The sequence below is a fragment of the Hyaloscypha bicolor genome (genome assembly GCF_002865645.1).
Source record: "Hyaloscypha bicolor E unplaced genomic scaffold K444scaffold_52, whole genome shotgun sequence".
NCBI classification, from domain to species: domain Eukaryota; kingdom Fungi; phylum Ascomycota; class Leotiomycetes; order Helotiales; family Hyaloscyphaceae; genus Hyaloscypha; species Hyaloscypha bicolor.
This window is the reverse complement of record NW_020194554.1, coordinates 382,432-402,942: the sequence shown is the minus strand read 5'-3', so window position 1 is coordinate 402,942 and position 20,511 is coordinate 382,432. Positions and strand designations below refer to the sequence as shown.

Here is a 20,511-nt window from a genome sequence, read left to right as displayed (position 1 = left end):
CAGACGGGCAAGTTGGGTAACACGACGAAGTTGTTGATCTCATCACTTCCTACGACGTCCATTTGATGGAGGATAAGCCTATCAACATCGTCGTAACAAAATCCTTGGTAAAGAGCTCCACCGCAACCAATTTTGAAAGTCAGCCACATGCACACTTCAGGGACGTTCGGGACTGCCTTGGAGTGACTGATTTGTCTGTATTTGCCCTGTACAGACTTTGGACGAGTGCTTTGGGCCAAGTCCATGGACCGGAGTCATTCGAGCCAAATACGATTGGGCGAAGTGTGGAACAAATTCTAGGGGCTGCCTCAGTTCCCATTAAGCAGCAAGTTTGCAGAGACATAACCAAGAGTATAATATACAGGCTTTATAGTATGGGATTACAAACGTTGCACAAGTGAGACGCGAAGTTAAAGAGTAAAGATTAATTGAGTTCTAAGAATGGAAAGGAGAGCGGGGTATATATATGCTGCTGCGGACCTCCGGATGTCACATAACCGCGCCACGTGACCAGAATCGAAATCCCCACCATGTTGAAATTAGGGGCCTGAGGCCCCTAATAGGCTTAGTAAGCCCTGGAACAGAGCCTTAGGGGCTGTGTACTAATGGGGCTTAAGCCATAGGCTTATTACTGAGTATATTATGCCCTGTAAGGTTAATTCAGGGCATAATATGCCCTGTGAGGCTAAATCGGTTCAGCTGAGGTTGAATAGTTCAGTATAAGGCTCTCTGGTTTAGGGGTTTAGTGCATGTGACTTAGGGGGTTCAGGGCTATATATACAGGCTACTTACCACTGTAGAACAGCAGTCAATTCAGTACGTTTTACTTGGTTTACATTGCAAGCACGTGACCCTAGCTTTATTATTTAGCTAGTTCAACACACCATAATAGTTCTATACAATCTGGTCCAACTCAAAACTATTATACTAATGCCCAAGAGAATAGCTTTAATATTCCTTCAATATCTTCCATAAGCTTAAGTATTTGAATAACATAAAAGCAAACTACATAATGCCGAATTCTAGTACTAAGGAAAGAGGAAGAATCCACTTTAATACTTCTAGAATAATTCCCGCAAGATTAGAGGCACGAAAGATTTCGGCTAGGAAAAAAACAAGATATAAAGAAATAGCAAAGAGAAGAACTCGTACCTTATATTTATGCTTCTAAGTCTCTTTATAAGGGGCATAAAGGAGCGAGATACTCGGCCGGAAATGCATAAGACTCGGCAAGGTCGTCGGGAACGAGTACCCATTTGCTATGGACACAAGTGCAAGTACTGGGGAGCTGGTTTAAGTAGCAGCAGGCATAACTTCCCTCCGGGCTGCAACTAGCGTCGATATGGACCTGGGCCTGGGCCGTAATAGCGGTTACTATCATAGTAAGGGTAGAAAGAACGGAATAGAATTGCATAGTGTGGCAAGTGCAGAATGCGCTCTCTGAGGAGCATAAATTTGGTGCTCCGGAACGCTTATATAAGGGGAAATGAGACGAGGAGCCAAGCTCCTGAGCCACGTGAGATGGGCATGCAGAGGGCACTTGCCATGCAACACATAGTAATAGCGATTTGGTTAAATTGAAAGAAGCTTAAAAGATTAAAGTATATTTTCTTAATTGATTTGCGAGAAGAATTTTAATATAATAGAGGTTTAAAGAGGATTAAACAAATATATATATCTTATATTTTATATTATTATAGTTTTAGAAATCTTATTTAATAATATATTCTTAAAAGCAAGAGTATTTCTAAGAAGCTTTATACTATATGAGGCAATATTATGGCACAAAACCTAAATATAATTAATAATCGGACCGATGTAAGAATAATAAAATAATTACCCTTTAATTATAACCTTAACTAATTAATATTAAATAAAGAGTTATAAAGTAAAATATGTTATATAAAAGTTATTAACCCGATTTTTGATATAATTTAGAAGTAAAATTAATATGCATAAATTATTTTTTCGTTATAATGGAGAGTTTGTTAATAAGTTCTTGAGAAGAGTACCGCTTGTTGGGGAAAAGTAAAACAACCCCCCCCTCCTCCCCCGGGGTGTCGATTAGGGGTGTCGATGGCAGGATCTTTTTTCGGCTTAGCGCTTGCCATTTTCCGAGTTTATTACTAAGGAACCGATTTAGCCCACCAGGCCTTAGAATCGCATATGCCCTCCTCCAGCCCCCAAACTCCCTCCGCCCCAACCACCCCGGATATTAAATAGGAGTTTTAATAAATTTTAGAGTTTTGATAATATTTAAATGATTGCTTATATAAGTTTATATAAGTTTATATATAAGAGATCTAGCTTTGGGGTATAAGATAAGCAAGGCAATTATTATGCACAAGGCAAATAAGTTCTAGGTACTTACGAGTTAATCGCTAAATTTTCAGGCTCTCTTAAGGTCGATACCGCCTGTTGACGCCATTTGTATAGCCAGCGCTGTGGAGGGGGGATGTAAAGGAACCATACCTTTGCCGCTGCGCACGGCATTGATTCGTCCGCCCATTAATCAAGTCTATGTATGAAGGCATCTCTTAGCGGACACGCCTCTTTGCCGCGAAGAACCGTATCAATCTTAGGAATGACGCATATGAGGATGTTGAATGGCACGCCTTTCGTGCGCACGCTCGTCCATCGCCTAGTATATTCGAAGCCCACTCAATCGAGATCCCCGAGACACACTCACGATTACTGGGGAAAGACTAAAACGACCCCCCCCCCCAACTACGATGTGGGCTTGTTAGCCGGGGAAAGACTAAAACGACCCCCCACCCCCGGCGTCGATTGGGGGTGTCGATTGGGGCAGGGGTATTTAATTGGCTATCTGAGCTCTTTAAAAATCTGAAATTAGATTTTTCAATATAAGTCTAAGCTAGTATATTATAACCCCTGTATTATAATCACGTGCTCTCTAATTTATAATAAAAAGATTCCTTAAAATACTATTTCAATTTTAGGGAGTCTATATACTAATTTATTAAGTTTTAGTTTTTGAGCCCTATAAGGCCTTATAAATTATGGACTTATAGGGCCCTTAAATCTGGTTTTAGGGACTTTTTCGCTAAATTTCTAGGCTTACTTAAGCTTATCTATAGGCTATAAAATATAAAACTTTTAACTTCTTTAATTTAAAGAGCTATTACTAATCCAAATTTTATAAAAAGTTTATATTTAAATAGCGCTTAATTAGCGCTATAAGAAAATAAAACAAGTATTAAATTATATTGATTCATTATAAAATTAAATTAAAATGAAGAAAAAGCCAGAGTTTTGGTGTTCCTGTCCGAGCGCCTAGCCTGCTCCCAATCGACACCCCTAATCGACACCGGGGGGGGTCGTTTTAGTCTTTCCCGATTACTGGAGCTCGAGTTTGGATATTACAATAGTCTCACGAAGGCCGGTTGTATTGTCTCAGAGCCTGATCTTGTGCGTTTCGAGGACTACAACGACTTGAGGTATGGACGCAGTCTGTTTCAGATGTCAAGTCGATCGTTCTCAGGCAGGCCACGGAAGCGGCCGAGTCGGTCCATTTCGAGCGCTTCGGAGGTCGGATCGGCTCGAGAGGTCACATGCGAGCCCATCGCAGCGTCTGAGGCTGAGCTTGTTGATGCTGTTCTTGGTTGATGTTTCTTCGATGTTGGACTTCGGATACTTCGAGCAGTTCCGTGAGGTTGACTCGACACGTTCTCGGTAGCTTAAAAAAGGGGCGAGATGCCAAGACTCCGGAATAGGGGCTTGCAATAACTTAAAGTTGATTATTAGCACCTGCAGTATTTGGTTATATGAACTCTTCAGTGTTAACTGGATGTTTAGAATCATGACTTCCCTCATGCTTCAAGGCCTCTACCAGTGCTAAACCTTTAGGAGGTAATACAACAATCTGTCGTGAATAGCACGATGAAAGAATGAAAGAAACGCCGAAAATACCCTCATTCAACTGTCTGAGCTTCTCTGACTGCCCGCCGACGTTTCGCAGTAGCCAACCACCACAAATATGGAACGTCCTCAACATTTCCACTAGTATCGATCTCTCCCTCTGCATCCTGTTTTTGGCTGGTAATCTTGACGTTCCCAAGAAAAAACGACAACACACCAGCAAGACCGAGAAAAGGCAGGATGGAAATGTAAGCCCAGTAGACAGCATCACTGAACCATCTACGCACAATCGCCTGGTCAGCAGGTGACAAAGCGTCAATATTCCCGACACTCGAGGTTGTATTCGACGTGACATGAGATACGCTTGTGATGCGATTCGACAATTTGTTGCTGAAGACGGAGCTCATGATAGCAATGCCAAGGGTACCCCCAAAGCCAAAGGCAAAGCTCATCACAGCCAGACCCCGAGCCTTCAATCGGGAACGCAAGCCGACAGCATGCAGCATTCCAGGCATGAGCCGAAGCCCCGTACCAACTCCTGCAAATCCAACCATCCCACTGACCACATTCGGTCGTCCGGTGTTCAGTGCCCAGGTCAGCATTCCAATTCCCAGGGGCTCTAAAGCCGATCCGAAGAGCAGGGGAAAGAATGTTTCTCTCGGCCACACGTTGCATAGGAATATCGCCCCGTATGCACCAACACCAAGCCCAGGCATATAATATGTTAATTGGGTACCAGCTTTACCTGAGTTGTATTGCTGCACGACAGTGAACCATATACCCACGAAGTAGAAGACGGAAAAGAGGGCCATGCCGGTTGAGAAATTGAGGTAGGCAAGCAGGCTCATATCTCGTACTCTGAATAAGCTCAGAGGGATCATTGGATCCTGGGATGGGAAAATCCGGGACAGTATGCGACCGGGTGCCATAAAGTATTCGTAAATGAAAAACAAGAGGAAGAGGACACAACCGATGATTAGAGGAGCTAGGACCGACGTTGATTTCCACGGATATGTAACCCCACCCCAGGTAAGGCCTAGAATCATGAGCCCGGCGCCGAAGAAGAACAGAAGCATCCCCCCGTAATCAATGATTGAGAGTTTCGTGAGGAGCGTCGGCGTCTCGATAACGGTGATCTTGCCGCCTCCGTCTTCCCGTTTGTGAGGTTGGGCTTTGATGAGCTCTTTTCGAAGGAGGAAGAAAACTGCAACGTGGCTGATCGCAGCAATAGGGACGTTGATAATGAAGCACCAGCGCCAGGAAGCCTGGAATGTTAGCTCGTTGAATTTGAATGAGGGCACAAGAATATACCTTGGTTAGATACCCCCCAATCACAGGCCCAACTCCAACGCTCAGACCATTCAAGAGTGCGAAGATTGTGTTGTTCACGGAGTTCTCTCGAAGTGAGACCTTGTCCGACAGAATAAGCTTCGTGACGATTCCGAGTCCTGCGAAGCCGAGTCCTTGAAACGCACGGCCTAGCAGCAGCATCGGCCATACCTGCGCGGCGGCTCCGAGAACGCTGCCGACGAGAATAAATAAGATGGAGGCTTGAATCACAGAGTGGCGGCCAAACACGTCGGAGACTTGTCCGTACATCAGAATTGTGGAAGTTGATGTGAGTGTGAAGGCTGTAACGATCCAATTGAACTGAGTAAGCTAGTCTATTAATGAAGTCAGCAAGCTCTTGGTGTCTGGATGGTGCATATACTGAAGTGAGAAGCGATAGTCGGTAATGCAGTAGCAGTGATTGTAGCATCCATTGACGCCATGCAGTTCGGAATTAAGAGCGCAAGGATAAGTTTCCATCTGTAAATTTTTGCCCTTTTTTTATCCACGATACATTGAGCGCAATGTTTTGAGCCGCGCTTCTCGTCTGGAATTGTTTGATGGCCCGTGTTGGATTCTTTCTCGTTCGGAACAGCATCGCCGCTGGCTTCGTTTGTTTGAGCAAGCTGATGCTCACAGTGAGGAACTTGCTTGGACTTCTTCTTCTCGTCATGAGGACCGGGTTGTTGAGGGTTATTGCGATTCTGGAATTTTCTATAGAGATGCCGTCCCAAGATAAAAGACATGATTTTCGCGGTGGGCCCTGGGTCTCTGAAACATTCTCCGTGAAGTCATTTCGGGAGGCGCGGGCGTCCTTTATGTAGATTCCCAAATGACGGCAAATGACTAGCTTGGATTCGTATTTGATAGGTCGTGGGGCATAGGCATAGCAATTGTGGTAAGCACGGCGGAATTTGAGGTCGGATTAATATGTTGAGACTCCAGCCTGACGTGTCGTGTTGCTCTCAGCCTTGCAGCCACATCATTCACTAAACCCAATTGAGGAACATTCTGCGAGGTCTTAGGAGGATCGGATTCGGAAGACCACAATCCTCAAAAGCATACGCAATGGATGGAAATGATATCTGGCAGGGGTTTTATCCTTGAAACACTTACAAGATGCTGGGGCTACGAGGTTTTATATTGAGTCACGTGTGCTCGACCACGTGATGTACGGGCGTTCTAGGTGTTCTTCTCCTCTGATTACTACCGGGACGGCATTGCAGATATGCTGAGCAGGCTTTGCAGTTGCTCTAGTATCGCCGTTGCAAAGTCGAAGTCCCCTAGCTTGATCAGGATGTTGCAAGAGCGGTCGAAAAGGGGGGAAGACGGTGCTAGTCCGCAAGCGAGCCTCGTTTAAGAATAGCCTAGCATACCTTTATCAGCAAGGAAACCATCAAAGAAATAATTCCAAAAGACGGGCACAATGAATCTTCAACATTTAAATAGGCATCTCCCTGGATTTTCGAAACATGGAGATTGAAGTTTCAGTAGGTTTCAGCTGCATCGCTCCGTCTCTTCTACTACTTCCCGTCAACTATCAAAATGTTTGCTTTCATCCCTAGTTTACCTCCTACCCTCGCTTGCGCCCCGCCACCAACAGCAAATACAACCTGCACTCTACAAAACCTCGAAGATGCAGCAAGTGCATACCTCAGTTCAGTTCAGACCGGAGCAACATCAACTGTACCTCGCCAATGCCTTCCATAGAGAAAACAACAAAGCAGCGGACATTACCAAAGGCGTCCTCAGAGCCGCAATGAAGATTGACCACAACAAAACACTCTTCGACACCACACTCTATGTCACTTATTCCGACTTCCGATCACCAATCCGAAGACGCCGTATGTGATTAGGACACAAGTTCATCTAGACTCGAGTAGTGGTGTGGTTTTGGTGGACACGATTGCCACAGCTACCCGGGGATTGGCAGTTTAGTGAGATTCAACCTTCGTTCCTTCTCATGGACAGGACAAAGAACTCAATATTTTAAGGTGCCACAAAGTCATCGGGTCTAATCCTAAACGAGAACTGGGGCCCCATCCCTGAATCCAAACGAGACACCCGTGCCGCAATTCAAGCAACAGCAGATGCCTACCTCGATCTGTGGTCCCAAAAAGCCACCAAGCCCGTCGGTGCCTGGTCCATGCCGTGCGAGCGGATGGAAGGCCCTTCTTACACGGGCAAAGGCATCAATACTGATTCGTGTAATTCTGGGATTCCTAGTGGGAATCAACCTGAGAATACAGATCGACGGTATGTAATAGAATATTGGGAGCGCGAGTGTGCTGTGTGTGTTTCAGACGATGGAGAATGCCCTGGACTTACATGAGATAAGGCTGGAGGGGGTAAAATTAAGTGTGTCCAAATTATGACGGTGATGAGGTCGAGTGAGAGGATTGGGGATGGGGTTTGAAGAGAGAGTTGAGGAAATGGAAAGGTCAAGGCGATTTGAAGACATAGCAGTTTGATTGGGGGTTTGAATCTAGTTCTCAGACCATCTAAACTTTCAAAAACCCTCAATGAAAAGTTTTTTGAAGCAGAGAGATGCAAAACCACCCATTTCGAGAGCCATTCGGGTCGGCATCGACGTCGATAACTTGAACTTGGGCACTCCCTAACTGTCCCTGCAAAGAGCAGAACAGTTAGAAACTCACAACTGCGCGAAATCCCCTAACCTCCTACCCCCAACCACCCTCCCCCTCTATCAACGATAACTGTTCTCATTCGCAAGAGGACTGAAATATCTCCAACTAAAGCCTCCTGCAGCATCTGCAGAGCAAGGTGCAGTATCAGAGTCATTCCAATCCTTGAAGATAATCTCAAGTCTAGCTGTATTTCCAGCGTCCCTCATGGCAAGTTCAAAATGTGTGCGAAACCTGCCATCCAGCTCCTTTCGCCAAAGCTCTTGACCGATGCCCTGGTTCACACCAACTTGAGCGCACCAGTTCCTAACCAGAATATTGAGTTGCCTGAGGTTAGGCACCTGCGACAAGAGATCGACAATACCCCTTGGCGGGCTCTGGACACTGCTGAGACCACTGGGTTGGTAACCAGTATGGTCGATGGTCAAGGTTTGGATCTTGCCCATGTCATCGGGGTGGAGGTAGCATAGCGGCGGCGGGGAAAAGAATGGCGCAGGTACGACGAATTGATCGACTTCAAAGTTGATGCACACTATTCTCTTCTGGTGCTCCTTTGGAAGGTAGAAGCAACCATATTTGTGCCCACCATAATGCGGGAACTTCGCAATACATGTCTTGTAGTATCTCAATCCCTCCCGTCGCACTTCCCGAGAGGTGAGAAGGATCGAGGGTTGAACCTCATACTCTGGGCGGAAGAGCTTGACAACTCTGGGTGTGGAGGCTGCGACTTTCCATATTTTGTTCTGGATCTCCAGAGGCAACTTGGGGAAGAGGACAAATTCCTTGAGTGGTTCCGCTGGAGGCAGAAGTCGTGGAAGCTGGATAAGAAGGGACTTGAGACGGGAAGACATCCTCCCAGTGGAGGGCGAGAATTCGGAGGCAGGCAGCGTGGTCTGTTTCGGGGATTGTCCCACACTAGCTTTGGTCATTGAAGATACCGCTTCGAAGGTTGCTGCCAGGTGGCTGCAATGGTGGTGAAGAAGTCGCCAAGCCAACATGCTGCGTAGCTGTCTATGGGGTCGAGATACCCAGCTCAGATGGTATGTCGATGGAGAGTATTGTAGATCAAGAGGGAGGACTGACGTAGGCCGTATCCATAAAGGAAGAAATCTCTGTGGAACTGATGAGAGTAAAGTCAAAGCATGTTAACTTGGTACTCCTATGATCTTTGGGTCTTAAAGATTTGTGCCCGTCTAGATGTCAAATCCAAAAAGTGAAAGAGAGCAAGAGCGATGTCGGCCCTCGCACTGCAAGGTGAACGATCTGTGCACGATTCTACGATTTTCTCCTCCTTTCGGGATTAGGGGGCTATCTATAGCGGCGAGGCATCACTCAAAGTGAACATAGATCAGTTATAGCAGCGAGGCTTTTTGTTTGTGTTCCGCACCGATTTTTTTCAGGACGCAGGAAGTGCAGTATTTACTTGCAAATTGTATTCAACGTTGGAAAATTCAGCAGCATGAAGTGATAAGCAGTAATACTCCTTGAATCATGGCTTCCAAGTCGCAGTCACGTTTCCTTCCTGCACGGAAGCGAACAAATCAAGCAACTTCATCGTTCAGTTTTGCTATCCCTTCATTCGCCAATTCCACCAAGCAAGACTCAGATTCATCAATCAATCTCGACCTTGAATCAGACAACATGTCTCGAGTCGAGGAGCGGTTGAAGCAACTTCCTCCAGGCGAGGTCCAGCTGTAAGTAGTGAGCCCGAAACCCCTTTACTAGCGATGATAGTATAAGCACTTCTTCTCTGCACACGACTCGGAAGGCCGTTAGATTCTCTTCATCGAGCAAATGCCGACTGTCTTATTGTGCAGTCAGACGAGCCCTGAGAAGTTCACTGTCTTCCATAAGCTACCAATCGAACTACGACTCCTTATTTGGAAGCTTGCCGCACACCAACCTCATGATATTAGACTCCACTTACCTATTAGGAGATACCCGATGATGCCCTACGAACCTTCAGGACGAAATAAAGTTCCATCAATTCTCCACACCTCCAGAGAGAGTCGAAATGAGAGTCTGAAACATTATACAAAATGCAACGAGAGATCAGAAGAATTTCCTTCCATGGCCACGCGGGAGAAGACAGTTTACGTCAACTTCAACAGCGACCGGTTCGTACATACCTGCATTTGTACTATTCCACGCAACAATTACTCGGGGGAGATCCACGATTGGCCGGTATTCATCACAGGTTACAATTTCGATATTGAAGTTCTAAGGAAGATCAAGCACTTCACGGTTGACTATGCCTCTTGTGCGTGCGATGGCAATTTGGAGAGACTCAAGGCATTTACCGAACTCGATAGGATGTCAGAACAACTTGAGGAAGTCACGCTGAGAGTTGGTCTCAACAAGCCATTGGATTTTTGTAAGGGGGTACCATTACGGGAGCTGACTGATGAGGATATCCGGAGAGGACTGATGGAATTCTGGCTTGGCTTGGCGAAGGAACAACCGAAGTCATACAAATGGCGTCTGCCGTTTCAGGTGGAATGTAGTGTGGAGGAAAACGAGGTGCTTCGCGTGAGAAGTGAAGATTTGAAGGAATACCTCAGTTCACAGCTGCTGCTGCCAGTAGATGCTTTTTTCAAGAAATGAGAAAGCAAGCAGGAACACTGAGCAGCAACGCGGGTCATTGGGCATTTTAGATTAGGCTGGTGGGAATGACAAGTAGTGGCTCTAACAAGCGGCTAGATGCGATTTGGTACAGAGAATACAGTGGTCATCAAGATGGTCAGGAGTTTCCGAGGACTTGGTCTTGAACTTTACGAGCTTGATTCATACACTTCCTCTTCCCTGGAAGAAGCAGAGCCTGACGTTATCAGAAGTTGTCATTTGTAGACTGTGCCCCCTCTCGACCTGCTGAATACCGATAATTCCCAAAACTTATGTGCATTTTCTTGATCAGTTTCCCATGACCCATGTGTTATGAAATTCACCGCTGCAAGCGATGGAAATCGTGACTTTCCCAATCTCGCTTGAAAGAAAATTCCACCCTTTGAACAATCTTCGAAGATCGCCGATTCCACAACGATAATCACTGGTCCACTGATTAACAACTGTACAGAATGTCATCCGGCCCTTGCACATATTGTCCGCCTTCCAAACCCTCCGTAAAGTCATGGCAAACACGTACTCGAGCTCCCGAAACCTTTACCCTATTCCCGAAACTTGCCCCCGAAATACGAATTAGGATTTGGCGACTTGCCGCCTCCGAACCACGAGAGATCAAGCTCTATGTCCTGTCTCCAGAATGGATGGATACCAAAATGAAAGAGCAGACAAGAGCTCCAGCTATTATGCACATATGTCGCGAATCACGGTGCGTGCTGCGCAAAAGCCATGTTCCCCTTTCCGTCTCTCTAATGATTACTGTCATTAACTTCTCCTATTCCCATACAATACTGCTTTTAGAATGATGCTGATTCTTGGTTTGTCTAGAGAGGAGGGAAAACGCTTCTACACTGTTTGCGTCGAAAAAGCATCACTTTTGCACCGTCTCGGGTGGTCACCAACAAATCCTGAGACAATTTCTGGGGCAAAGAGCATCGTTTGGGTCAATTTTGGCATCGATCGCTTTGTCTATGAGTCTGGTTACAACACTTCTTTCAGACGATACTACGAAGTAGGCTTCAATTTTGAGAAGTTCGTGTTGCAGCAGATCCGACACTTGGGGCTCGCAAATACAAAGGTGTCAAACTTGGTGTGGGGCATCAATGAGCTGTACTATGGGCGCGTGTTGTCTATTAAAGGGTTGAAGAGCTTCAAGATTATTCAAAGGATGTCAGGGATTGAGCATAACAAGGGTTGTCCACTACGCGAGCTGATAATGGACAAGATTCGCAATGAGGTTGCAGTCAACAAGAAAAGATGGGGCTGGAAGGTGCCAGCAAAGATTGAGTGGAGGTCAAGGGAGGCGAAGCATTTGCCACGACGATCGGAGAATGCCTCTGTTGTGACAGCCGATGAGGAAATGATCTGGCAGTTCGAGGAGACCATTATTCTGTGAGAGGGAGGCAAAATAAACAGGTTGCAGCCAAGGGTGTTCAGCTGGGCCTTGATATTCGATGAAAAGCCAAGAGATTCTGCCTTGCTCACATAATAGAATGACGAGAGTGTCTGTTTAATAGTTATATCTGTATGAGAAAAAACCTCAACTTCTTCCTTCTGCTCCACTCCTGTCCGCCACGACTGCTCTTACTGTGATATCTGCAAGTCAATCAATACTACCGCAATCTACATCCATTCATCATGTAAACTTAACCCCATCTATCCTCGTCTCCCACACCCCATCGGGATCTAAATTTCTCTGAATGCCTTTCAACGTCTCATAAGCCTCCTTCCCATAACTCTCCAACTGCATCTGATCCTTCGTCTCATCATTCATGATTATCGGATTATGCCTTAATTTCCTCCAAATCTGTATCTTCAAAATCCGTATTCTTGACAATAGTATATTTCTTCTGAACGTATGATTCAATTTCGGAAGTTATATTGACGGCGAAGGTTTGGGCGTCTGAGTTGTCGAGGAACATCTCCCAGATAGTGTCGTCTTCAATGAACATCCTGTCGCCGTAGGAGGGTAGTTGGCGGAGCGCGTCGTTTCCAGAGGGAACGGGGGCAGAGATGGCTGGGATGAGGTACAGAAAGGGCTGGAAGGCCATGGCGAAGATGAACCCTAGGTGCATTAGCGCTTTTCTCAGTAGGACTTCCAGGTGCCGGTAGTGGTAATTGTAGAGATCGGTGTCATTGGTGGAAGGAAGATTGGGCAGCGTGATTCCCTGGTGTTGTTAGCTGATTCGAGGAATTGGCAAAACATTGGGGAACAAACGCGAATGAGAATCCGCACGCCATAGCATTTTCCGATATCGATGGCATTGAGCTGGTTCAACTATTAGCTGAGCTATTTCATCTTGAAAGTTAAAACTCACGAGATCAGTATATGACTGGTTTGTCAAGTTGGAGGTAATCGTTGGGATGGTGTCAAACTTGTCGAAAATTCCGTCTTGGGGACTTAACCCATCGTGAAAGCAAGGCACCCCCTCCTACCCAGGTGCCATGTTCCCTCACCCAAGGAACCAAAAACGTAACCATACCAGATTTGGGTATTTTTTGCCAAAATTAGCCAAGACTTGGATTTCGCCCCCAACGCAGCGTTTTTTCGCCTTGTTGTCTTGCGGCAGCAGGATTACTTCTTTTGCTCGTACCTCGCTACAAGAAACATAAGGTTTGATAACAACTGAACGGATCATTCGGAAATTATCATCGAGGTAAAGATACACCACAACGCGGAGGAGCCTAGGAGGCGGACATCTCGCGTTTAAACAACAGCAATCACCCTTGCCTAAAGTCAAGCAAATATCATTAATATAAATATAAATTGTCTATAACTTTCATATACCTAACCCTATTGCTACCAAGATTCATGAACCTGCTTCGCATCTCGGCCATCCTTGTGGCTGATTCCATCCTCGACCATCTTGAATTCGTTGGAGACCATGATACCCTTCGACGGTGGGCGAGTAGGCGCTGCTAGCCCGGTATAACCCTCCAGGTTCTGCATCTTCACGCTGTTGACAATATGTTCCGCACTCTCGCTGAATGATAAGCTATCGGTGACAGGCTGCTTCGAACTAGTGGGTTTACGACGTTGACCAACCCCAGAGGATCCGCCGCCCCCGCCGATGGTTCGAAAGCCAGATGGATGCTTGGAGGCTGCCCCAGTAGAAGAGAGCGCACTGCCGAATAGTGGTTTCAACCATGACTTGAGTAGGGGGAATATCATTGGGAGGTTGGTAGTGACCACTGAGACGAATGCTTCCCGGGTACCCCACTCACCAGCGAGCTGTGCACCGTGGACAGGATCCTATTGATTAAGTAAAGTCAGATAAATGTAGCCTTGTCTAGGGGACATAAAGACGGAGGGTATCCTATAGCACCACCAAGACTTACCGTTGTAACAAAGATAGTCTTGAGAAGCGAGCAGATAAGGACAAATACGCCCGCACCAAGCACGAAAGTGGCGGCAAGCTTCTTCACGAGTTTCAGGCTCGTTCCCCAAAGCATGGGAAGCGGCACCATGATGAGGTAGAGATCGGTGACAACACTCGAGGCGAATGTGACCCATACGATCGGGCTTGCCACAGCGCCCTGGCAGGAGTCTAGAAGCAAGCCTGTCAGCAGCGGCTGGAGCAATGATAAGACAAGTCGGAAGACCTACTGCCTGGATCCGGGTTGATCTGCCAGTAGTTGGAGAACGGCTGGCATGACCCATAGATCGTTATGACGGATGCAACAAATGTCAAACCGACGAGCCCAAATCCGATCCAGATACGAATGCGGAAATAGTTGCTAAGTCCTTCCTATCAAGTACAAAAATCAGTACCCCGTCAGAGTAGGGATCAACACCGTCCGAACATACCATGAGTCTGATGTAGAAGACAAGCACGGCAATCTTGAGCGTGCAGATCAAGCACGCATAGGTGGTCCAGCCCACCACCTGGATCTTGGAGCCGAATACTCTAAATAAAGCGGTTCGTCATCATGCCCTGCGCGCTCCCTTTTCGGTCAGGGACGTACCTGAGGCGGTATTCCGTAGAATCGGGGGATAATGCAGCCCGCTCTGCGTCCGTCATGGCATTGTTTGCGAGACCTTGCCCGTGATTGACCGCGAAATATGCTAGAGTCGACTGCGCAGTGTAGAGCAACTATGGAGTTGGGCCTGCGTTAGTAATAGAAGCTGATGTGAAAGTCGCATGGATCTCGCGATACGTACAATGGCAAGCCACACGATAAAGTCGTCTGCTCGAAGGTCTCTGATGCCCACAGCCTTCACTCGAGCATACGTCCTGACAATCGTTATGAGGACGCCAAACGCATAGAACGTCCACAACTCAGTATTGAATGTGCGAACGGCTGCTGCTATTGCTGCTGCCACAGCAGCCTGGGCAGCGGGATCAGACATCGCGATCACTGGCAGGCCAAACAGTTTGCTGTGTTGGAAATCGTGAGGCTTTTGATTCAAGGCAGCTATCACCGAACCCCGATCCAAGCCGAAGCACAAGAAATGTAGGAGAGATCTCAGATTTGTATCAGTCCCAAGACAAATGCAACGGCTGGAATACCACGCAGTCCGTCCCACTTGGAGTTGGAGGCATCATTTGCAACGGAGGAAGGTATAACAACAGTATCAATGCCGAAGGGATGCAAAACCTGTAAGGCGGCACAAGCCTTCACACAAGCGTATGAAACTCTTAGAGCTTGGTTTTCTCACGGGGGTTCATGGGAGACTAACTGCTGATTGCGCCAATGCCAGAGTAGCAAGAGGGGCGGAGGGGGAAGCGAGCATCGACTATCGCCGCAGGGGTTACACGTTTAAAGATCCCAGGAGGTAAGAGGGGCGGCGGGGGTGAGTGGGGGCAGAGTCCTCGTTCTCTAGGTCAGCGACGTCCATACTGTAAAGGGCAACGATCTACAGATTCGCTGTACGAAGTAGATGCCGGCATTGGACAATTTACCCTGGGCAGCATTATTATTGACCCCTATTGCGAGTGAAAAACTGCGTAGTTGTTGTTGAACGTAAACGGTTATAGCTACTTGGCTGTTTGCTTCATTCCCATTTACCGAGCCAGCATCCGCGCATGCTCCACTACTGTCAGGAGGGGTTGTGTTCTTTCGGGAGTCAATTGTCGGTTTTCTGAAAGACGGTCGACTGGCCTGTCAGGCGTGAGATTGGACTCCTAAAGGAGACTAGCTCCCAACCACATCCTTTAGCCTTCGGAACTCTCAGGAAGGTAGCCCAGCTCGCCCGCTTGGCGTCTTCACCTGGTCTGTTACAAGGGGTCTTTTAGTTGTTTTCTTAAGGTAAGCAGCGTACCTGGCCGTTGATGACCGAAAATCGCGCGGTCAGGTGGGGACGCCAAGCGGGCCAGCGCAACTACGGAGTACATATTTCCGTTCGATAATTTCCAGCCTCGAAAAGGCCGGGCGCACCGCGCCGCACTACGGCTGCAGCCACCGGCCTGCTTCCCCGTAGGGCCTGAGCAGCGAAAGTAAATTCATCAAGGAGACCCTCGCTAAGAAAACAACTAAAAACCCCCACTGTAAGGCCAGGTGGATACGCTCAGCAGGCCAGCAGGGCTACCTTCCTGTGACCTTCGGGGATATGGTGCAGCCACTGCCCAAATATCCGGACTCCAGCGGAAACGATTCCATATCCACGCCGCCGGATCCGCCGTACCTGCCCGATCAAGGTGTTTTCTCCTAAAGCACAACAACCTCCCTTGTTGTAAATTACACATGGACCATCCTTGCTCTAATGGCTGTGGACCTGGAACCAAGGTAAACTGACACACCCCGCCCGCCTTCTTGTTAGTCGAGCTGGCTTCCTACGAAGTACGGAGCTCATCACGACATGCTCTAGCTCAAGAATAGGAGACTGAGCTCCCTCGGATCAACCCCGTTGCCACGGTCCTGCCCAACATTGACTGATCCATCGTCCATCCCAGCCGAATAGGGCCTGCAATACTGTAATTGCCTTCATTGTACTCCATAGTACGAGCGCCACGCGACCCGTAGTAATTACATTTATTACAGGACCACCAAGTACGGCGTCCAGGTCTTGCAGGAAGACATATAATAGCTCATCCTGTTCCTCGTCCCAGTCCCAGTCACAGCACCTGACGCACGCCGCCTTATCCAGGCATACCTTCGTTTCTGCTGCTTTCCTGAGCCGCACTGATGCATCACTATAAACTGAAGCTTGCCGCCTTTTTGGCGTGGGCGGCAACAGTTACCTGTCGAGGTGTCCCTGCCCCCAGTCACGAGGCCCGTGAGGATTGCCCAGCAGGTAGTGTGAACTACACACAGCTGGCGAAGAAGCTCTCGAGGACTGCTCAGATCTACCTGTCAGGCTCCGACGCGTTCGATGCCGCTGTGGCTCGCTGGTCCAACCTGAGCACCCCCGTAGCAAACGTCGTGGTTGTTCCCAGCACCGAACATGACGTTGTCGAGACGGTGCGGCTCTCCAATATCCTCGCCTCTAGTAACAGCTTTGCTTATCTTCTCACGACTTAGGTCAACTTCGCAAACTGGCACTCGCTGCCTTTTCTCACCACCAATGGCGTGCATGGATCAATCACCACGCTGGGGAAAATGATCCATGGCATCGAAATCCATATGAGCCAGCTGAACAGCATCGCGATCGCCAAAAATGGGAAAACGGCCACCATTGGCGGTGGAGTCATGTCCAAGAACCTCACCGACGCGCTCTGGGCGGCAGGAAAACAGACAGGTGAGCATATGATGAATTCCTTGCACCACGGTTGTTGTAAGGAACCTCGATGACTAATATCGAGAGATAGTAACTGGAACATGTGAATGTGTTAGCTATCTGGGTCCTGGCCTCGGAGGTGGTCACGGATGGCTTCAAGGTCGCTACGGACTCGTCTCGGACCAATTCGTCTCAATGAATGTCGTCCTGGCCAACGGCAACTTGATCACAGTCGATAAGAACTCCGAACTCTTCTGGGCAATGAAGGGCGCCGGTCACAACTTTGGCATCGTCACTTCCATGACTTCAAAAATCTATGACATTCAGCACCCCAACTATGCCATGGAGACGCTCATCTTCAGTGGCGATCAGGTCGAGGCTGTCTACAAAGTCGCCAATGAGCAGTGGCTTACAAACGGCAAAACCATGCCCGTGGATCTCATCAACTGGTCGTATTGGTATTTCGATCCTACCACTGATCCGGATAAGGTGAGTCCAGAGACCATGAGCGCGCAGATTGTTCACCATCTTCTAACCGTGCTCACAGCCCGTTATCGCAATGTATCTCATCCAAGAAGGAGTAAATGCAGTCGATGCAGCTTACACGAAGCCGTTCCTTAAACTTGGACCCATCACCACCCAAGCTTTGTCGGGAACTTATCGCGACTTAGCTGCATGGACCGGCATTTCTCTTGATGCTACGCCCTGCCAGAAGACCGGAAACGCCAACCCACGCTTCCCCATCTATCTCAAGTCTTACAACACCACAGCTCAGGGACTGGTGTACGATCTTTTCAGGCAAGCCACTACAAATGCATCCAGTCCCTTCAGTAATTCGCTCTTCATGTTCGAGGGCTACTCCCAGCAAGGCGTGAAAGCGATCCGCGAAGATGCGTCGGCCTTTGCCTATCGGGAAGACAATCTTCTCGTCGCCCCACTCCTTACGTACACGCCCAACGGGCCGGGACTCGACGAGGTTGCCTCCAAGCTTGGAAATCAGATTCGCCAGATTCTCTACGAGGGCAGTGGAGAGACCAGTCTAAACACGTATGTCAACTACGCCTACGGTGATGAAACGCCGCTGGCGTGGTACGGGAGCGATGCATGGCGCCAGAACCGCTTGCATGCTTTGAAGAGGAATTTCGATCCAATGGGCAAGTTTAGCTTTTACGCACCAATTGCATAGTAAGTAGCTACTGGTAAATAGGCTTGGCAAAAATACTTTTGGTATTGATAAGGTATTGATACTGGATAGTATTACTTAGGTATCGTAAGGATCAATACGTATCAATACCGAATCGATACCGAATCGATACTTAGCCTTAAATTATCTCTTCCATTTATTATTTAATTTGTATAATAATTTCTTTATTTTCTAGTCTTTATATTAAAGGAATTACTTAATATTATTAATAAAAGTTAATATTATCTTAATTTTAAAATGGCCCTTGTATTCGGAGAATTCAGTATTATATTCGTATCTCTCATCGGAATGCTTATTATAAAAAGCTATTTTTTGCTTAAAATAGCCGCATTGAGACGAGTTTTAGTCTAAACTATAAAATAAGTAGCTAAATAGAAAGCCTAAATTAAGTAGAATATTTGTGCTACCAAAAGTTTTCTTATAAGGGAAGTGGTTCTAAAGTTAATTGCAATTAAAGGGGGGAATTGGGTTCCGGGAATCGATCCTTTATCGATAGTATCAATACCTTACGATTCTGGCATCGATACCTATTAATACCAGAAATTAGGTATTTCTGCCAAGCCTGCTGGTAAATTAAAATATCAACTATTAGACAAATTCTTATCTTATGAGTTCTCTCTTATCACCCATCTAAAACTTGGCCCGTGCAATTTGACTTGTTACTTCTGGAGACTTTCAAGAAGCAAAGCCCTCCATGATGCTGTTGTGTCATAACGTGGGAGTTCATGTTCGGAGTCGCACTTAGCTCTATTTTGGGTCCTTTACTTAGACAATTTGACAATTGTTGATTGTGGGCGTCTAAATTATTTCAGAAAATACAACAAACTCAGAAACTCTGCGAGCAAGATTTCGTCTCTTGAAAAGGGACGCGTCCAAGACACCTATAGCAGTCGCTCTCAAATTCCCCTCAGCCCCTTATCACAATGTACTCGCATAAGGGAACAGGTGGCAGGTCTGATCCGCAACTGTGGGATGAGCTAGCTTTATCATGCATTATTTTGTAGGAGGCAGTTCCTTACCGTAGGGGCAACTTTGCCGCCCCCTCTGCTAGCAGGAAATTCTAAGAGTTTGAAATTCTATATCTGCATAATCCGTGTCCGTCCCGTGTTGATGGTGTCTGGAACGTATAGCAGAATCTCGAACCTTGAGTTATCAATCGCACCTGAGGGTAAGGATGGGCAAAATACACTCACAAATTGGCGGGGAGGAAAATTTCGTTTGATTTAAAATTAGGGATTTTAAGCTCTAAATGAAGCAATAACAGAAGGTGGGGAGGCACAGTGGGGTCTATTTGAGCCACATGCAAATATACTCGCTTAATTCAGGGGCTCGAGTTTTCCCCCATTATCCTAAGCGAGTTCAGCCTCCCATGTCTACCTGACCGCCGTAAGTGCCAGGTTGAAAATATGTAATAACACAAGTCAACAATAGGTTCTACCCTATACCGCCAGATCTTATTAGACAGCAGGTAATACCCCTTTTTGATCACTCTCAGGACAGGAGATATAGCAGTATCGTTTGATTTGCTTAATTAAAGTGGCGAAGGGAAATATGGCTTGCAATGGTATGTAAAGGCCTTAATTGAACTCTGTATTCCAATACATCCGGGTTCGAGGCTCTTTATGTATCCCCATATATATAAGCGCTCCAATAAACACATATAGCTCCTCCATAAGATGTCTGACTATTCGCGCAATCAGGTAATCAAACACTAACAACTATATAGTCGGCTATTCCGCTGTTAGCTGTTAGCAGATATTCTCCCAGGGCCTTCATGATATTTCTCCGGCCCGTAAAAATAAGACCTCTCGCTGGCACGCCCAATGCGGCCGGTCCTGCTGAACTGAGCCCGGCCGTGACGGCGTCAGGCTGGGACTTCCCAGCTTGTGCGATTCAGAAAATGGCCTCACGCCTCTTCATAGTTTATCTCGGCTCAGCATCCTCAGCCCTAATCTCCCGTTGTGGGTGACTCGTTTCTAGTGAATCATCGCATTCCAGACCACGAACTCCTCGACCAACAAGCCTATGCCCGTCCGTCTGTTCTTTTCAGGCTTAAAGTTGCTGAAGGGATTTTGAACTTTCTTATTTCTTAATTGTTTATTTTCTGATAAACCTACAAAGGATATAAATATGTTTTTTATAGAACATAAGCTTTTGGCAGACAGGTCAATTTCGGT

The 20,511-nt window shown here is 46.9% G+C and overlaps 8 protein-coding genes across 8 annotated transcripts; 4 read left to right on the top strand and 4 right to left on the bottom strand.

The window, feature by feature from the left end:
• Positions 1 to 3,814: 3,814 nt before the first annotated feature.
• Positions 3,815 to 5,948, bottom strand: K444DRAFT_716089 (uncharacterized protein). The gene is made up of 3 exons (XM_024888373.1): positions 5,591 to 5,948; positions 5,191 to 5,543; positions 3,815 to 5,144 (listed from the first exon to the last, which is right to left on the bottom strand). Exons 2-3 carry the CDS (start codon positions 5,476 to 5,478, stop codon positions 3,933 to 3,935), a joined length of 1,500 nt encoding a protein of 499 aa, XP_024740069.1. The 5' UTR covers positions 5,479 to 5,543; positions 5,591 to 5,948; the 3' UTR covers positions 3,815 to 3,932.
• K444DRAFT_329331 (uncharacterized protein) lies at positions 5,571 to 5,986 on the bottom strand. Its single transcript, XM_024871938.1, has one exon. It carries the CDS (start codon positions 5,879 to 5,881, stop codon positions 5,663 to 5,665), a length of 219 nt encoding a protein of 72 aa, XP_024740068.1. The 5' UTR covers positions 5,882 to 5,986; the 3' UTR covers positions 5,571 to 5,662.
• A 694-nt stretch (positions 5,987 to 6,680) lies between these two features.
• Positions 6,681 to 7,545, top strand: K444DRAFT_626906 (uncharacterized protein; the record flags this gene model as incomplete). The annotated part of the gene is made up of 4 exons (XM_024882729.1): positions 6,681 to 6,698; positions 6,845 to 7,052; positions 7,203 to 7,464; positions 7,512 to 7,545. The coding sequence occupies 4 exons, from the start codon at positions 6,681 to 6,683 to the stop codon at positions 7,543 to 7,545; spliced, it is 522 nt and encodes a 173-aa protein (XP_024740067.1).
• Positions 7,546 to 7,915: 370 nt separating this feature from the next.
• On the bottom strand, positions 7,916 to 8,851 carry K444DRAFT_626905 (uncharacterized protein; the record flags this gene model as incomplete). Its single annotated transcript, XM_024882728.1, has 1 exon — positions 7,916 to 8,851. The coding sequence occupies one exon, from the start codon at positions 8,849 to 8,851 to the stop codon at positions 7,916 to 7,918; it is 936 nt and encodes a 311-aa protein (XP_024740066.1).
• Positions 8,852 to 9,344: 493 nt separating this feature from the next.
• On the top strand, positions 9,345 to 10,457 carry K444DRAFT_626904 (uncharacterized protein; the record flags this gene model as incomplete). The annotated part of the gene is made up of 2 exons (XM_024882727.1): positions 9,345 to 9,547; positions 9,671 to 10,457. 2 exons carry the CDS (start codon positions 9,345 to 9,347, stop codon positions 10,455 to 10,457), a joined length of 990 nt encoding a protein of 329 aa, XP_024740065.1.
• Positions 10,458 to 10,927: 470 nt separating this feature from the next.
• Positions 10,928 to 11,868, top strand: K444DRAFT_626903 (uncharacterized protein; the record flags this gene model as incomplete). Its single annotated transcript, XM_024882726.1, has 2 exons — positions 10,928 to 11,181; positions 11,274 to 11,868. 2 exons carry the CDS (start codon positions 10,928 to 10,930, stop codon positions 11,866 to 11,868), a joined length of 849 nt encoding a protein of 282 aa, XP_024740064.1.
• A 1,377-nt stretch (positions 11,869 to 13,245) lies between these two features.
• On the bottom strand, positions 13,246 to 15,089 carry K444DRAFT_610027 (uncharacterized protein). The gene is made up of 6 exons (XM_024879671.1): positions 14,635 to 15,089; positions 14,439 to 14,566; positions 14,281 to 14,380; positions 14,080 to 14,221; positions 13,812 to 14,020; positions 13,246 to 13,725 (listed from the first exon to the last, which is right to left on the bottom strand). The coding sequence occupies exons 1-6, from the start codon at positions 14,821 to 14,823 to the stop codon at positions 13,273 to 13,275; spliced, it is 1,221 nt and encodes a 406-aa protein (XP_024740063.1). The 5' UTR covers positions 14,824 to 15,089; the 3' UTR covers positions 13,246 to 13,272.
• Positions 15,090 to 16,598: 1,509 nt separating this feature from the next.
• K444DRAFT_522992 (FAD binding domain-containing protein) lies at positions 16,599 to 18,316 on the top strand (the record flags this gene model as incomplete). The annotated part of the gene is made up of 4 exons (XM_024874247.1): positions 16,599 to 16,874; positions 16,935 to 17,151; positions 17,222 to 17,619; positions 17,678 to 18,316. 4 exons carry the CDS (start codon positions 16,599 to 16,601, stop codon positions 18,314 to 18,316), a joined length of 1,530 nt encoding a protein of 509 aa, XP_024740062.1.
• Positions 18,317 to 20,511: the final 2,195 nt, after the last annotated feature.

Coding starts and splice junctions, on each gene's coding strand:
- K444DRAFT_610027 (XM_024879671.1), bottom strand. CDS start 14,823: ATGTCTGATCCCGCTGCCCAGGCTGCTGTGGCAGCAGCAATAGCAGCA. Junction 14,567..14,634: donor TTATCGTGTGGCTTGCCATT/GTACGTATCGCG, acceptor CCAACTCCATAG/TTGCTCTACACTGCGCAGTC. Junction 14,222..14,280: donor TCTTCTACATCAGACTCATG/GTATGTTCGGAC, acceptor TGTACTTGATAG/GAAGGACTTAGCAACTATTT.
- K444DRAFT_329331 (XM_024871938.1), bottom strand. CDS start 5,881: ATGACGAGAAGAAGAAGTCCAAGCAAGTTCCTCACTGTGAGCATCAGC.
- K444DRAFT_716089 (XM_024888373.1), bottom strand. CDS start 5,478: ATGTACGGACAAGTCTCCGACGTGTTTGGCCGCCACTCTGTGATTCAA. Junction 5,145..5,190: donor TTGGGGGGTATCTAACCAAG/GTATATTCTTGT, acceptor CTAACATTCCAG/GCTTCCTGGCGCTGGTGCTT.